The 17810-nt window shown below is 38.3% G+C and overlaps 1 protein-coding gene across 1 annotated transcript; it reads left to right on the top strand.

Moving 5' to 3' along the window:
- The first annotated feature begins 16486 nt into the window (after positions 1–16486).
- LOC110573441 (olfactory receptor 6K2) lies at positions 16487–17450 on the top strand. Its single transcript, XM_021681937.2, is given in 4 exon segments — positions 16487–16565; positions 16568–16749; positions 16751–17019; positions 17021–17450. Coding segments are annotated over 4 exon segments (960 nt in total).
- The last annotated feature ends 360 nt before the right edge of the window (positions 17451–17810 follow it).

The following is a 17810-nucleotide window of genomic DNA, read 5'->3' as shown; positions in this document are numbered from 1 at the left end:
TTTAGACAGGAGTCCTCTATACAAATGGAGCTTCTTCACAAAATATTGACCCCACAAACTCTAGAACTTAAAATAATTACACAATTAGTCCAAATTTCTTCTCCAGGAGCTGGTAAGTAGACTGACGATGTTCTCTGAGGACTTACAGAGATGACCAACAGACAAATTCCACTCCTTGTTTTTTAGGATCAGTGGACTGTTTTCTTTCTTGTATCTCCCATTTTGTTTGATTTTAAATATGTTAATATTTATTTATTTATTTATTTATAGAAAGACAGAGAGAGTGGGGGAGGAGCAGAGTGGGGAGAGAGGGAGAGAAGCAGACTTCCTGCTGAACGCAGAGCCCCACGCCGGACTTGATCTCACCACCCCAAGATCATGACCCTAGCTGAAACCAAGAATCAGAGGCTTAACTGACTGAGCCACTCAGGACACCTCATGTTTGTTTGATTTTAATTTATTCTTTTATTTTAAAATGATTAATTGTATAAATATAAATAATACTCACAGGTATTGCCTTTTTTGATACAATCTCTTTACAAAGCTCCCAGTTACCTGATGGAACCCGTCACTCCCCATGACACTAAGGTGACTTGTCCAAGTTCTTTTAGGGAGTTATTGGACATTAAGCAGAAGCAAAGTTCCTGGCACCCAGACCATAGACTTGATCCCCTATCTTTGTTTCCTTTCTAGTCAGCCTTGTTGGTATTTTGAGATCTATGTACTGGTGTGCTTTGCATGTGATGCTGTCATGAACCCAGGCATCACAGACTGTATTTAGTATTATGTTAATTACTATAAAGAGAAGTTGAGTAGATCAGATCCCTACCCATGAGAACTTACCATCTTATGTAGGATCAGTGTGAGAGTATTAAAACATAATAAATGCATATATTTACATTTATAGTCAATGACATTTACTGATGATTTAATTAATCTAATAACTTGTCTGTTTTTCCTACCATATCAGTGCTAAGATATATAATTTGTGTAGTAGTTTTAATATAAAACTATGTGACTTGGTAATAAATATTTTAGAACTCAAAATTCTATGCTAAAATTTATTCATGTTTCTACAAAGTACTTATACCAATTCAGTTTAAATATGGCAAAATATTTCACTGATTGGATATACAAATTATTTCTCTCTTTTGAACCTCTATACTGTTTCCTATAACCATTCTTATAAATATGGCAATTATCATTTTTTGCATAAACTTCTTGCCATTTTCAAAAACTTGTTTCAAGATGAATTTCAAGGAACTGACTTATTAAAGTAAGATGTGCAAATACGTTTATAGCTATTGGTAAAGGTATTGTTTTTGCAAAGGTTGCACTAGTAATGCGTGAATGTGGCACTTTCAACATAACTTTAATAGCAACTGATATGATTAAATAAGAAGTCTTGTTATTCTGTGGAGCTGTCAGTTCTATCACTGACAAGTTGAAACTGCAGTAGGACTATAATAGAGTGATAAATTTCAGTAGTAAATTGAGTTATTAGTCCTGGTTCTTCACATCCCTATAACAGAATTATAACTCCACAAATTTGCAATGAATGGATTCATGGTGGGTAGTGTATACTTCCCTGCCCCACAACTTTGGATCAGCATTTTTCATTATTTGACAATCGGGATGTCAATGGACGTTCCTGAGATCAAATCTGTGCCCTTGTAGTTGGGTTTCCTCCCAGTAGCTGCTTCCCTTGCAGCATTGGACCCATGAGGCCATGTGCCTGAGAGTCCCTGGTTCAGAGAATGAGAGACATGTGGAGCTGACCTGAACCCAACCTGCCTGAAACCTGGCATCTGGAGTCCAGAACCAGAGCACTGAGTCAGGAGTCCAGCGTAACTCATCTTGTTGTAGCTGATGAACAGACCCATGAGTATGAGGCTAAATGATTATTGTTTTAATATCTGCTGTGTATGGGCTTTGTCTGACATTGTACCAGCCTGGGATGGCAGAAATTTAATAACTGTGCTTATTATCTGAATCTTGCTTTTTTTAAAATTTTTTTATTGTTATGTTAATCACCATACATTACATCATTAGTTTTTGATGTAGTGTTCTATGATTCATTGTTTGTGCATATCACCCAGTGCTCCATGCAGAACGTGCCCTCCTCAATACCCATCACCAGGCTAACCCATCCTCTCACCCCCCTCCCCTCTAGAACCCTCAGTTTGTTTTTCAGAGTCCATCGTCTCTCATGGTTTATCTCTCCCTCCGATTCCCCCCCTTCACTCTTCCCCTCCTGCTATCTTCTTCTTCTTCTTTTTTTTTTTAATTTTTCTTAACATACATTGCATTATTTGTTTCAGAGGTACAGATCTGTGATTCAACAGTCTTGCACAATTCACAGTGCTCACCATAGCACATACCCTCCCCAATGTCTATCACCCAGCCACCCCATCTCTCCCACCCCACCCCAGATTCCAGCAACCCTCAGTTTGTTTCCTGAGATTAAGAATTCCTCATATCAGTGAGGTCATATGATACATGTCTTTCTCTGATTGACTTATTTCGCTCAGCATAACACCCTCCAGTTCCATCCACGTCGTTGCAAATGGCAAGATCTCATTCCTTTTGATGGCTGCATAATATTCCACTGTATATATATCCCACATCTTCTTTATCAATTCATCTGTCGATGGACATCTGGGCTCTATCCACAGTTTGGCTATTGTGGACATTACTGCTATAAACATCGGGGTGCACGTACCCCTTCGGATCCCTACATGTGTATCTTTGGGGTAAATGCCCAGTAATGCAACTGCTGGATTGTATGGTAGCTCTATTTTCAACTTTTTGAGGAACCTCCATACTGTTTTCCAGAGTGGTTGCACCAGCTTGCATTCCCACCAACAGTGTAGGAGGGTTCCCCTTTCTCCGCATCCCCGCCAACATCTGTCGTTTCCTGACTTGTTAATTTTAGCCATTCTGACTGGTGTGAGGTGCTATCTCATTGAGGTTTTGATTTGGATTTCCCTGATGCCGAGCGATATTGAGCACTTTTTCATGTGTCTGTTGGCCATTTGGATGTCTTCTTTGGAAAAATGTCTGTTCATGTCCTCTGCCCATTTCTTGATTGGATTCTTTGTTCTTTGGGTGTTGAGTTTGATAAGTTCTTTATAAATTTTGGATACTAGCCCTTTATCTGTTATGTCACTTGCAAATATCTTCTCCCATTCTGTCAGTTGTCTTTTGGTTTTGTTGACTGTTTCTTTTGCTGTGCAGAAGCTTTTTATCTTGATGAAGTCCCAATAGTTCATTTTTGCCCTTGCTTCCCTTGCCTTTGGCAATGTTTCTAGGAAGAAGTTGCTACAGCTGAGGTCGAAGAGGTTGCTGCCTGCATTCTCCTTTAGGATTTTGATGGACTCCTGTCTCACATTGAGGTCTTTCAACCATTTGGAGTCTATTTTTGTGTGTGGTGTAAGGACATGGTCCAGTTTCATTCTTCTGCATGTGGCTGTCCAATTTTCACAACACCATTTGTTGAAGAGACTGTCTTTTTTTTCACTGGACATTTTTTTCCTGATTTGTCAAAGATTAGTTGACCATAGAGTTGAGGGTCCATTTCTGGGCTCTCTATTCTGTTCCATTGATCTATGTGTCTGTTTTTGTGCCAGTACCATACTGTCTTGATGATGACAGCTTTGTAATAGAGCTGGAAGTCCGGAATTGTGATGCCGCCAGCTTTGCTTTTCTTTTTCAACATTCCTCTGGCTATTCGGGGTCTTTTCTGGTTCCATACAAATTTTACGATTGTTTGTTCCAGCTCTGTGAAAAAGTTGATGGTATTTTGATGGGGATTGCGTTGAATGTGTAGATTGCTCTAGGTTGCATTGACATCTTCCCAATATTTGTTCTTCCAATCCATGAGCATGGAACGTTTTTCCATTTCTTTGTGTCTTCCTCAATTTCTTTCATGAGTATTCTATAGTTTTCTGAGTACAGATCCTTTGTCTCTTTGGTTAGATTTATTCCTAGGTATCTTATGGTTTTGGGTGCAATTGTAAATGGGATCGACTCCTTAATTTCTCTTTCTTCTGTCTTGTTGTTGGTGTATAGGAATGCCACTAATTTCTGTGCATTGATTTTATATCCTGCCACTTGACTGAATTCCTGTATGAGTTCTAGCAGTTTTGGGGTGGAGTCTTTTGGGTTTTCCACATAAAGTATCATAACATCTGCAAAGAGTGAGAGTTTGACTTCTTCTTTGCCAATTTGAATGCCTTTGATTTCTTTTTGTTGTCTGATTGCTGTGGTTAGGACTTCTAATACTATGTTGAATAGCAGTGGTGATAGTGGACATCCCTGCCATGTTCCTGACCTTAAGGGGATAGCTTTCAGTTTTTCCCCATTGAGAATGATATTTGCTCTAGGTTTTTCATAGATGGCTTTTATGATATTGAGGTAGGTACCCTCTCTCCCTATACTCTGAAGAGTTTTGATCAAGAAAGGATGCTGTACTTTGTCAAATGCTTTTTCTGCATCTATTGAGAGGATCATATGATTCTTGTTCTTTCTTTTGATAATGTATTGTATCACGTTGATTGATTTGCAGATGTTGAACCAACCTTGCAGCCAAGGGATAAATCCCAGTTGGTCATGGTGAATAATCCTTTTAATATACTGTTGGATCCTATTGGCTAGTAGTTTGGTGAGAATTTTTGCATCCATGTTCATCAAAGATATTGGTCTGTAAGTCTCGTTTTTGATGGGGTCTTTGTTTGGTTTTGGGGATCAAGGTAATGGTGGCCTGATAAAATGAGTTTGGAAGTTTTCCTTCCATTTCTATTTTTTGGAACAGTTTCTGAAGAATAGGTATTAATTCTTCTTGAAATGTTTGGTAGAATTCCCCTGGGAAGCCATCTGGCTCTGGGCTTTTGTTTGTTGGGAGATTTTTGATGACTGCTTCAATTTCCTTAGTGGTTATAGGTCTGTTCAGGTTTTCTATTTCTTCCTGGTTCAGTTTTGGTAGTTGATACATCTCTAGGAATGCCTCCATTTCTTCCAGGTTATCGAATTTGCTGGCATAGAGTTGCTCATAATATGTTCTTATAATTGTTTGTATTTCTTTGGTGTTGGTTGTGATCTCTCCTCTTTCATTCATGATTTTGTTGATTTGGGTCATTTCTCTTTTCTTTTGGATAAGTCTGGCCAGGGGCTTATCAATCTTGTTAATTCTTTCAAAGAACCAGCTCTTAGTTTCATTGATCTGTTCTACTGTTGTGTTTTCATTTTCATTGGTTTCCATGAATTTTTTAAATTCTTCTTTAATTTCCTGGCTGACCCATTCATTCTTTAGTACGATGCTCTTTAGCCTCCATGTATTTGAGTTCTTTCTGACTTTCCTCTTGTGATTGAGTTCTAGTTTCAAAGCATTGTGGTCTGAAAATATGCAGGGAATGATCCCAATCTTTTGGTACCAGTTGAGACCTGATTTGTGACCTAGGATGTGATCTATTCTGGAGAATGTTCCATGGGCACTAGAGAAGAATGTGTATTCCGTTGCTTTGGGATGGAATGTTCTGAATATGTCTGTGGAGTCCATTTGGTCCAGTGTGTCATTTAAAGTCTTTATTTCCTTGTTGATCTTTTGCTTAGACGATCTGTCCATTTCAGTGAGGGGGGTGTTAAAGTCCCCCACTATTATTGTATTGTTGTCAATGTGTTTCTTTGCTTTTGTTATTAATTGCCTTATATAATTGGCCGCTCCCATGTTAGGGGCATAGATATTTACAATTGTTAGATCTTCTTGTTGGATAGACCCTTTAAGTAAGATATAGTGTCCTTCCTCATCTCTTATTACAGTCTTTGGTTTAAAATCTAATTTGTCTGATATAAGGATTGCCACCTCAGCTCTCTTTTGATGTCCATTAGCATGGTAGATGGTTTTCTTCCCCCTCACTTTCAATCTGGGGGTGTCTTTGGGTCTAAAATGAGTCTCTTGCAGACAGCATATCGATGGGTCTTGTTTTTTTATCCAATCTGATAGCCTGTGTCTTTTGATTGGGGCTTTCAGCCCATTTACATTCAAGGTAACTATTGAAAGATAGGAATTTAGTGCCATTATATTGCCTGTAAGGTGACTGTTACTGTATACTGTCTGTGTTCCTTTCTGGTCTATGTTGTTTTTAGGCTCTCTCTTTGCTTAGAGGACCCCTTTCAATATTTCTTGTAGGGCTGGTTTCATGTTTGCAAATTCCTTTAGTTTTTGTTTGTCCTGGAAGATTTTTATCTCCCCTTCTATTTTCAATGACAGCCTAGATGGATATAGTATTCTTGGCTGCATATTTTTCTCGTTTAGTGTGCTGAATACATCATGCCAGTCCTTTCTGGCCTGCCAGGTCTCTGTGGATAGGTCTGTTGCCAATCTAATGTTTCTACCATTGTAGGTTACTTATCTCTTCTCCTGAGCTGCTTTCAGGATTTTCTCTTTGTCTCTGAGACTTGTAAGTTTTACTATTAGATGTTGGGGTGTTGACCTATTTTTTTTTATTTTGAGAGGGATTCTCAGTGCCTCCTGGAGTTTGATGCCTGTTTTCTTCCCCAAATTAGGGAAATTCTCTGCTATAATTTGTTTCAATATACCTTCTGCCCCTCTCTCTCTTTCTTCTTCTTCTGGGATCCCAATTATTCTAATGTTGTTTCATCTTATGGTATTGCTTATCTCTTGAATTCTGCCCTCGTGATCCAGTAGTTGTTTATCTCTCCTCTTCTCAGCTTCTTTATTTTTCATCATTTGGTCTTCTATATCACTGATTCCCTCTTCTGCCTCATTTATCCTAGCAGTTAGTGCCCCCATTTTTGACTGCACCTCATTACTAGCCTTTTTGATTTCAACTTGGTTAGATTTTAGTTATTTTTTTTCTGCAGAAAGGGTTTCTCTAATAACTTCCATGCTTTTTTCAAGCCCAGCTAGTATCTTTAAAGTCATGATTCTGAACTCTAGATCTGGCATCGTACTAATGTCCGTATTGAGTAAGTCCCCGGCAGTCGGTACTACCTCTTGTTTTTTTTGTTGAGGTGATTTTTTCCATCTTGTCATTTTGTCCAGAGGAGAATAGGTGAATGAGAGAACAAAATGGTAACAGGGTAACAACATCCCCAGAAAATATACTCTAAACAAATCAGAAAAGACCTGAAGCTGGGGGAAAGAAAGGGAAAGAAAGGAAAAAGAAAAAGAAGAAAAAGAAAAAGAGAAAGATAAAAACAAACAAAAACAGAATAAAGAAAAAAAAACAGAATATGATCAAATATGATCAGGCTTGTGCATAGATCAGTGCCACACACTAGATTTTGGGTGTATTTTGGTCTGTTAGAAGAAAGTGCCTCCCAAAATTTTAAAGGAAGAAAAACATATATGTACAAAAATAAGGGTTGATATGATGAAGGGATGGAATATGACTGTAAAGATGAAAATTATAAAAAATGTTATAAAAGGAATTGAGAAGAAGTTGTTTGAGAAAAGAAAGAAGAGGATTTAAAAAAAAAGAAAAAAAAAGGGAGAGAATGTGATCAGGCAGGAGACTAGAACAAACCCATACACTAGAGATTTAGGGTATATTTTAATCTGTTAGAAGAAACTGTATCTCAAAATTTTAAAGAGAGAACAACATATATATATGTCAAAAATCAGGGTAACTACTATGAAGGGATAGAATATGACTCTAAAAATGAAAAACAAAAATGTTTTTTAAAAAAGGATTGATAAGATGTTGGCTGAAAAAGGGAAAAAGAAAAATTAAAAGAACAAAAGTTAAAAAAAAATTAACTTTGAAAGACTGAGGAATCATAGTAAAAAAGCCATGGATTCTATGTGCAGTATTCCCCTAGCACTGGAGTTCTGCCATTTTCATTGATCGGTAAACTTGGTCTTGGCTGGCTGTTCTTGCTGATCTTCTGGGGGAGGGGCCTGTTGCCGTGGTTTCCAAAAGTCTTTGCCGGAGGCGGAATTGCCCCGCCCTTGCCCCCTCCGGGCTAAGTAATCTGCTCGGGTTTGCTCTCCCGGGCTTTTGTTCCCTGCAAGCGTTCCCTACAGCTTTGGAGGCGGAGAGTGAAAATGGCGGCCTCCCAATCTCTGTCCCGGAGGAGCCGAGAACTCGGGGCCCGCTTCTCAGTGAGCCCCCAGAGAAAAGCCGCCAGTCACTCCCGTCTCCCCGGTCTCCAGCCGCACTCCGTGCTCACCTGGCCTGTGACCGCGCGTTTCTATCTCTGGCACCCGACCCCGGGTGGAGTCTCCAAACCCAGCAGATCCCTGTGGTGCACTCCTGCGCGGCTCCTCCCGGGGGAGGAAGGTGAGTCTCCCCGGATCTGCCGCTCGTTGGGTCCCTGCTGGAGGAGCAGTGGCCCAACTGTGCCGCGGATCATGGTTTATGGCAACCCTGAGCTGAGAGCCTGCGCCTCGGCTCCATCTCTGCAGCCGGCTTCCCTGCTCCGATACCTGGGAGCTCTGCCACACTCAGGCACCCCCAGTCTTTCTGTGACCCTGAGGGTTCTGAGACCACACTGTCCCACGAGGGTTCTACCCCCCGCTTAGGCACCAGAGTGAAGTCCCTCAGCGGAGCAGACTTTCAAAAGTTCCGATTTTGTGCCCCGCGGCTCTATCACTTGCCAGAAGCGGCCGATGGAGGCCCCTCCCCCACCATCTATCCTCCCGAATATCGACTCGGATTCACTTCTCCGCACGTCCTACCTTCCAGAAAGTGGTTGCCTTTCTGTTCGGAGAGTTGTTGCTATTCTTTTCTTCAATCTCCTGTTGAGTTTGTAAGTATTCAGAATGGTTTGATCCCTATCCAGTTGAATTCCTGAGACCAGACGAAATCTAGGTCTCCTACTCCTCCGTCATCTTGCTCCGCCCCCTCATTATCTGAATCTTAAGATCTTCTTTTGGTTTTAAGTATTTTAGATTGTATTGCTAATTAGTTTTTTAAATAATTCTATCATTTTCAGAAAGATTTCTTGCATCAGATGTGTAGTTACTTAACCATGCTGCCTGGCTGTGTGTGTGTGTGAATGCGTGTGTGTGTGTGTGTGTGTGTGTACGAAAGAAATTTTACACCTGAAAGGGATTTTTGATCATTTAGAAACAGAGCAAGTGCTAAAGACCTGAACCTGTGAAGACAGGGTGTGGGGTAAAGAGATTTAAGAGAGTCATTCTTTGGAAGTTACATTCTCTTTTCTATACATTGTCTTCATCATTTTTGTGGCTTATAGTCATCTTGCACTTGATCAGTGCTTGAAAACAAAGTCATAGCATTAAAAATCTTTTAAGGTTTTTCAATACAGTTTCAAAAAATTTCAATACAAATAAAATTTCAATACAAAAGCTCTTCAAACCATGTGAAAATAAGAAATAATGCACAACATATTGAAGCATTGTAGAGAATCTCCTTTTTTATTCTTATTGCTTGCTGTATGTACATAAGCAATATGCTTTGTGTTAGTCCAAACACAGCACAAAATTCGTAAGAATTCTCTATGATAGTCTCTAACTAGAAACCTCTCTGTTAGGTAAATTGGTGTGTCTTTGTCTGAAGCCATAATGTCATTCCTTATTGCATATTTATTTCATTTATTCTGGGTGAGAAAAATCATTATACTTAAAGAAAAAGAGTTCCCCCCCAAAAAAAAGAAAATAGAAAAAAAGCTTAGAAGAAAATCAACAACTGTTCTAGAGAAGTAATTTAAAAGAAGATAAGGCTCATATTGTAAGGCTCCATAATTACATAAAGAGATGCTTAAACTCTTTATTAAGGCTCAGTGTTGGAGGGGGTGTAGAGACAAAGAAACATACATACCGAGCTGTGAATGTAAACTGGTGTAGCCATTCTTCAGAAAAAAAATTGGTAGAACTTAAACTGAAGTGTATCCTCTCTAGTAATCCTGCTCCTAGGAATATGTCCCAAAGACATTCCACACATGTTAATAAATCCACATGTGTGAAGATGTTGTTTGGGTGTTGGGAAGTTGGAAGCAATCTGTGACCTATTATGGGAAAAAGAGATACTTAAAATATGATGAATGAATACTTTGGAGGATCATATAGGTGTTAGGTACTATAAACTTAATGAACACAGAGAAACATAAGTAACTAAAAAATAATGCTGACTGAAAAAAAACAGCAATGCAATGAAATCAATTCAATACAATTGGTGTAAACAGGAAGTACATGTAGATAAAATACAAATGCATGTTTTCCAAGAAAACATACATACAGAAGATATCTTAGAATTAAAGTTAAATAAATCAAAATAGATGTATATGGAAAAAATAGGAGGAAGAATGAATATAAAGGAAAATAAATAAAAATAAATCCACATTTAGGTGTATTTCTTTCTTTCTTTTTTTTTCAACAAAACAGATCACAGCCATTAGTGTTACATTTTCCAATTTAACAATACATTTGTTTATGTCTCTCCAAGTCACAGCACAGAGATCTATGATTTCCACATAAAATAACTGCAGCATAATATTTTGTATTATGGTCATCCCTTCTGTTACTCATTTAATCCCTACTGCTGCAAATTTGAGTTTATTTCAATCACGTTTAATCATAGACAGGGTCACAGTATAAAACCACATATAAGTTTGCACATTGCAATATTGTTGTAAGATTACTTCCTGGAAATATAGCTGCAATATTCAATAGTATTCAGGATTTAAAAATGAAATAGATAATGCCAAATCACCATTCTAAATATTGTAAAAATTTATACAGCCAGCAACACTGAGGGCTTATATTTCAACACATTACTGCATGCAATGTATATTACTCATTGTATTCTTTGCCAGCCTAAGCAGACAAAACAAAGCAAAATAAATGCAGAAATACATTTATTTGAGAATCACTGGAATAATTTATTTAATAATTTATTAATATTTAATAACCAGAGCAGCTCTTTTCTGTTGCTCTCTTTAACTCTTAATTATTATGTGTTGACAGTTTTTCCATTGAGCCCTTTGTTTTATAAAATTTCATATACTTTCATATTACAATTTCACATAATTTATGAAATAGTGGTTTTTTCAACAAATCTAAAATGACTGGAACTATATAAGTTTCTTAGACATGATGTCATATACTACTTGAAGGCAACCATTATCTGAGTTTGGAATTGATGATACAGAATTAAATGTCATTGTGGGTTTCCAAGTAAATGTGTTTCTATGTAATAATCAATATCTTTCATGGAGTCTCATAAGTACAATGCTTAAAATTATGTAGGGTTTCAAATTCCAGATTAATTTTCAGAGTAATATTTTAAAGTGAGAAGGGATATAGCCAAAACTGTTGGCTCAGTTGTCTAACCCAAGACCCATCGCTAAACCTATTATTCTTTGCCCACCTTGTTAAGGGGGTCTCACCATCGAGATATGGGCAACAATTTGCTAGGATTTCTGGGAGAGCTTTTGTTGATGGACTCTCAGTCACACAGTTTTCTGCCCTGAGTATGCAAATGATACCTGGTACTTAGAGATTTACTTTGCAACCATAAGGAAAAGTCCAAGAGAATGACTTGTCAATTTGGGATCAAATAAGCAAAGAACATTCCTAACTGATACAAGTATGAATTATCGTTTAATTATAAAGTAAGAATCAATAAGCAGTCATCTTCTGAAGTACAATGTTAGCATCAATGTTAGCATTGAACTTTCTAATATGAACATGCAATTTTTAGGAAAATATGTTTTTAGCTGCCAATTCCCATGTAAAATATACTAAAAGGGAAAAAAAAGTAATTTCCTAAAATTCAGATTTGGGTTTCTAATTGTTGTTTTCAGTAACAAAACTAGAACTTTTTAAAGAAGAGCTTATTCCACAACACGGGGAAGGAGAAATTCACAGAGAGAATGGAATATCTTATGGCTTAAAGGCAAGGTTACATTTTCCTAAATTTGGCTTACTGACCTGGAAATAAGTAATCAGGATGTAAGTTCAGATCTCACTTTTCATTGTTCCACCAATTTCCCCCCTCTGTTGTATCAGCTTCCTTCAAATCTGAGTCTTGGATTTTCAGCATTTTTATTCAATTAAAAGCCAATCGAACCAGAAGTACCACAGAAAAAGGAAGCTTATAAAAATACATTTATTCCAATGCCTCAGGCTCCCAGACTATCTCATTTATCTGGGATTGAAGTTCCCCAGAACTGGGGTTCTCCTAACTGCCAGGCTGAACTGTTTTTCCTAATTGAAGCCATTACGGGAATGATTGTTTTCTTATCTTAATTAGTCTATGTAAAATTCCCAAGAGAGTCTATCTTCCCATTCTAGTTACACTCAGAAAAAGCTACACACATACATGCATATGGGAGGGAGGGAGAGAGCTCTACAGGGAGCGTCATATCTACAAATCACTGCCTGGTAAAGGAGATACAGTACAGATGGAGGACTCAGGGTAGGAACATAGCAGAAGAGTGAAGGAAGTTGATGGTTGGCCACATCAGGGCAGGAAAAGAGAGAGTCTTCATCTATGTTTGTCCAACTTTGGAAGCCAATAGCCAATTCACAGCAATAGCAGTGAATTAACTAATTTTGGGGAATTGGAGATATCTAGAGAAGGAACAATCCACCTGCATAAGAACAGATAACCCTAGGGTGCATGCAGATACTGTGAATAACTAACTGTTGAGAAGATTTTGAGCAAGGAGGAATTAGGAAAAAAATTTTATAGGGCAAGTTAGTACAAAGCATAAAAATTTTAAATATTAAAATTTCCCAGGAAATGGGTCCAAGGCTTAAGTGATTACTTTAAAACCACAAATGAACATTGTGATTGATTTCTTAAATGTTTCATAAATCAATGTTTCAGGAATCAAGAGAGATTTCTGGTTAGCTGTTTGACATAAACATCATTAACATTTGCACTAGATCTAAGATTACTAGGTTTTGGATGAAGCTAGAGGAGGGTTCAGTGGGGAAAGTCTAATGGTTTTTCTTTCAGGTTTAGATCTTCCTTATCCTTTTTTTGACTTGACCACATCTCTTCAGGAGATTAGGGAATTAGGTCCAGGTCTGCTCAGAAGCACCTTCTTGAACTAGTAGCTTGGTTCAATTTGTAGAACCCTGCCCTGAGGGCCATAGTTAGAAGATGTGGTGACTACCACTGGGGACATCAAGACTTATGGGAAAGATCAGATATGTAAAAGGAAAAAAATATTTTTAAAGGAATAGATAGATGATAGATAGATGAGATGATAGATGATCGATAAGTATATATATACAGAGAGAGAGATAATAGGTAAATAGACATAGATTGATATAGATGATTGATAGATGGTAGATGATAGGTAGATAGATGGATATAGATGATAGAGAGAGAGATAATAGATACAGATAGATCACAAGGAATAGAAAGAGCGATTCGAGACATGTGGGATTAGCTTGCTGAAACTAGAAAAGACATATGTACAATTCAGCGAGGTTAAAAAAAAAGGCAGAGTTTTGAAGGAAGATGAGGATATTTCAGGTAAGAGAGATTTCCTTTAAGGATGTTTGGAGACCAGAAAATGAAACTGACATGTTTGGAATAATTACATGTTTATTAAACTGGATTGGTGATTAAAAATTTGCCATAGCAACAGGAGATAAGGTGGGTTTTTTTGTATAAATAACAACAAAAAAAATTTCTGTACAGTCTTAAAGGAAGATGATGTAGCAGATGGTGTAGGAATTTGATGGGGCTTAATTACATAATCAGTGAACACATACAACCATAGCTAATATAAGTAAGAAACTATAATAAAGTGCCCTTTCTAATAAATACACAAAGCAAGACACTAATGAATGACAGACAAAAGGAGTTTATGACTTTCTATTCCAGTGATTAGGAAAGTGTCATCCTAGAGGACTTGAATTTGTTACCTTTTTAAAGCAGAGACATCTCAGAAGAAGAGAATGGTGAGAATGCGAAACTCAAGTAGAGCATGGAAGGAGGTCACATACATAAACTGATGTTCTAGCAAGACAAACTTTGAGGGAATGGAAGCTTATATGGAGAAGTAAGACCTCTGGAAACCTGTTATAATAGTGTAAGTGTTATGAGTAGGCATCAAGTTCAGGTAAAGGCAATGGGAATAAAAGATATTGATGATAGAACAAGAAAAAAATAAGTTAAGCAGAACTTGATGTTTAATTGGGTTTGAGAAATGAGGGCACAATGGATATAAAATGAGTAATGTTGGTACCTAGATGAACAAAATTAAGAAATTTAGCAAGGGACTCTGGTGGTGTGGCTGTGGGTGAGGATGGTATGATAGCCTGCTGGGGCTGCAGTGACCAAGTATCACAGACTGAGTGCCTTAAACATCAGGAATTTATTTTCTTATAATTCTGGAAGCTAGAAGTCTGAGTTCCACATTTGGGCAGAGTTGCTTTTTTCTGAGGCTTTTCTCTATGGTTAGTATGACTGCCTTCTCCCTGAGTCTTCCTATGGTCCTCCCTCTGAAACTGTCTGTGTCCACATTTCCTCTCCTTAGATGTTCACTAGTCATATCAGATTAGGGTCCACCCTCGTGTCCTCATTTTGATTTAATTATCTCCTTAAAGACCCTTTCTCCAAATAAGAGTCACATTCTGAGGTACCAGAGGTTAGAACTTCAACATGTGAACTTTGGGAGGACAGAATTCAGCCTGTAACAGGTGGAGATGGCACGTTTGGGTCAAGGTGAGACCTCTAAGTGGGAGGGTTCTGAAGAAAATGTGGGGCTCAGGAGAGAGATCCAAAATAAAGAATTCTGGAGTCACATTAGTTAATGAGAGTAGGAGGTCAATAGGAGTTGATGAGTATTCAAGGAGTCTTGAATAAATAAGATTCTGTGTAAAAAAATATGGAGTTAGAAACAAAGGACAAAGATAGGAATTTGGGAGGTGGAAGACAGAATAGCCAATGAGGGAAACCAGGAAGGTGTGGTGTCAAAAAGACAAAAAAAAAAAAAAAAGACTTTCAAGGATCAGGTGATTGACCTTTGGAGGTTAGTGGCAATGAGGACAGAGGGAGGCCATTGAATTTTTAATCAGAAAGCCACTGATATACTTTAAGAAAAGAGATATGGAGGGCGCCTGGGTGGCTCAGATGGTTAAGCGTCTGCCTTCGGCTCAGGTCATGATCTCAGGGTCCTGGGATCGAGTCCCGCATCGGGCTCCCTGCTCCTTGGGAGCCTGCTTCTCACTCTGCCTCTCTCTCTCTCTCATGAATAAATAAATAAAATCTTTAAAAAAAAAGAGAGAGATATGGAGCATTGAGAGAAGATCATTGATTCAAAGGGATTGAGGAGGGAATGAAGACAATAAATATATATTCATGTATTAGGGGAAAATGATGTTGGTACAAAGGAGAGAAATCGTCTGTGTAGATTCAGTACTTTTCTCAAGACAAGATTTATGCACATTTGATAGCAGAAAAAAGAGAATCAATGAAGAAAATAAAACAAATTATTCTGAAAAGGGAATAAATTAACAGTACCATATCCTGCAGTGTGTTGTTTATATTATGTTCCACAGAGCCTGCAGCCTCTCTCTCCATCCCAGTGCCCCATACAATGCCAGTGGAGCAGCTCTGCATTTATGGCTTCACATAGTCACTTTCCATTAATTATGGCATTTGGCCAAAGCTTTCTGGCACAAAACACATCTGAGATCCATTTCCTAGAAGAGGGAGAAGGGCAGGAACTGGAGAAGGTAGAGTAGCCCATTTTTTTAAAGAAAAATAACATGTAAAAATTGCTATCATTTGTCTCCTCTGAATATTGTCTGAATAATTATTACATATACATATTGTATATATTATACATATATATGGAGATAGAGAAAGAGGATGTGTTAGAGACAGAAAGGGAAGGAAGAGGGTGAAATTCACCAGTGATGGTTTGTCTTTGCCATTATAGTATTCAATTAAAACATATGCCAAGAATCAGATGAGGAACTGGGAGCTTGAGGAAAGAATTTTGAAACCATTGTGGGGAGGTTGTTAGGGAATCAGTAAGACCTGAATACAGGAAAAAAATATCACCTTGCTGTTCCTTTACTGCCTTGTCTTGCTCTTTCTTTGTCTAAACACAATGGTTTTAAAATGGGGTCCCCCTAACCAGTAGGATTAGAATCGCCTAGAAGTGTGTTAGGCATGCGAATTATTTGGCCTTATCCCAGATCTACTGAATTAGAAACTCTCAGGATAGGGACTAGCAATCTGAGTTTTAACAGCCCTCCATATGGTTCTGAAGCATGCAAAAATTAGAGAATCATTGGTCTAAAATATTGACTGTGCTTTCTGACTGGAGATTTTCCCATACTATAACTTTAGTTGTAAACATCTATGGAGTATGGACTACTTCCTTCTTCCTTTGTCTTCCTCCACATCCTCAGTACAAGGATCTACACAGAGTTGGCATTTGGTAATCACATTTACTCTCTGACCAATAGTAGGCATCTCCTACAAGGTTGAGTGCACTGGGAGTTGGAAGTCCTTTTTTCAACTAGAAAATGGAGAGCCTCAATCAAAGCACCACTCAGGAGCTCATCTTCTCTGCTTTCCCTCATTCCTGGGAATGTTCTGTCACCTGTTTGTTTCACTGCTCTTCATTTACACTTTCATTGTCTTTGGAAACCTGGTCATCATCACAGTGGTCCAGCTGAATGTTCACCTCCACACTCCCATGTACTTCTTCATCAGCACCCTTTCTTTCCTGGAGATCTGGTACACCACATCGACCATACCAAAGATGTTCACCAGCCTGCTGAGTGAAAAAAAAGAGCATTTCCTTAAATGGTTGTCTCCTGCAGATGTATTTCTTCCATTCCACTGGCATCAGCGAGGTTTGTCTCTTGACAGCTATGGCATTTGACCGCTACCGGGCCATCTGTAGCCCTCCTCATTATCCCACTATCATGACCCCTAGGCTGTGTGCCCAACTGACTTTCAGTTGCTGTGTTTGTGGTTTCATCACACCCCTCCCTGAGATTGCCTGGATCTCCACACTGCCATTTTGTGGCTCAAATCACCTTGAGTATATCTTCTGACTTCCTCCCTGTGCTACTCTTGGCCTGCACAGACCCACTAGCCATCGTCATGATTCAGGTAGTGGATGTTGTCCATTCAGTGGAGATTATTACAGCCGTGATGCTCATTTTCATGTCCTATGTTAGTATTGTGGCTGTAATTCTACGTATTCGGTCAGCTGAAGGCTGACGCAAGGCATTTTCCACATGCATTTCCCACCTCACTGTTTTTCTGCTCTTCTTCGGCAGTGTGGCCCTCATGTACCTTTGCTTCTCTGCCACCTACTCCTTATTTTGGGATACAGTCATTGCTCTGGCCTTTGCAGTTTTTCCGCCCTTCTTCAACCCCATAATCTATAGTCTGAGGAATAAAGAAATAAAGGAAGCTATAAAAAAACATTGGGGTCAAGCTAAAATCTTTTTTCATAAGACCAAGTACTTCAAGTAAGATCTAATTACTGGAAGTCTACATAGTTGCTGGTGACTTTTCATTCATAACTCTCTGTGATCTGTCTTTTCCCATCAGCCTTTTACTGAAACTGGTCTTCCAGAGGTTACCAAGAAACAAAATTCACTAAATTTAATAGTTTCTTTCACTCTTTATCCAACCTGACATATGGTTGGATCTGACTTTTTTAAATAAGCTTTCTGCCACTCAGCTTAGTCAAGATAAATTCATACTGTGGAAATGATCTGGGTCAACATTTAATTTTAATGTAGTCAAAGTATTTGTTTGTAAGATGGTAATTGAAAAATCATCTTCATAAGACTAAGTTCTCTCCATGGTACCACCAATGGATATAGTTGA

The sequence above is a fragment of the Neomonachus schauinslandi genome, chromosome 6, assembly GCF_002201575.2.
Source record: "Neomonachus schauinslandi chromosome 6, ASM220157v2, whole genome shotgun sequence".
Lineage (NCBI taxonomy): Eukaryota > Metazoa > Chordata > Mammalia > Carnivora > Phocidae > Neomonachus > Neomonachus schauinslandi.
Note: the sequence above shows the minus strand (reverse complement) of the source record. Positions and strands in the feature narration are given on the sequence as shown.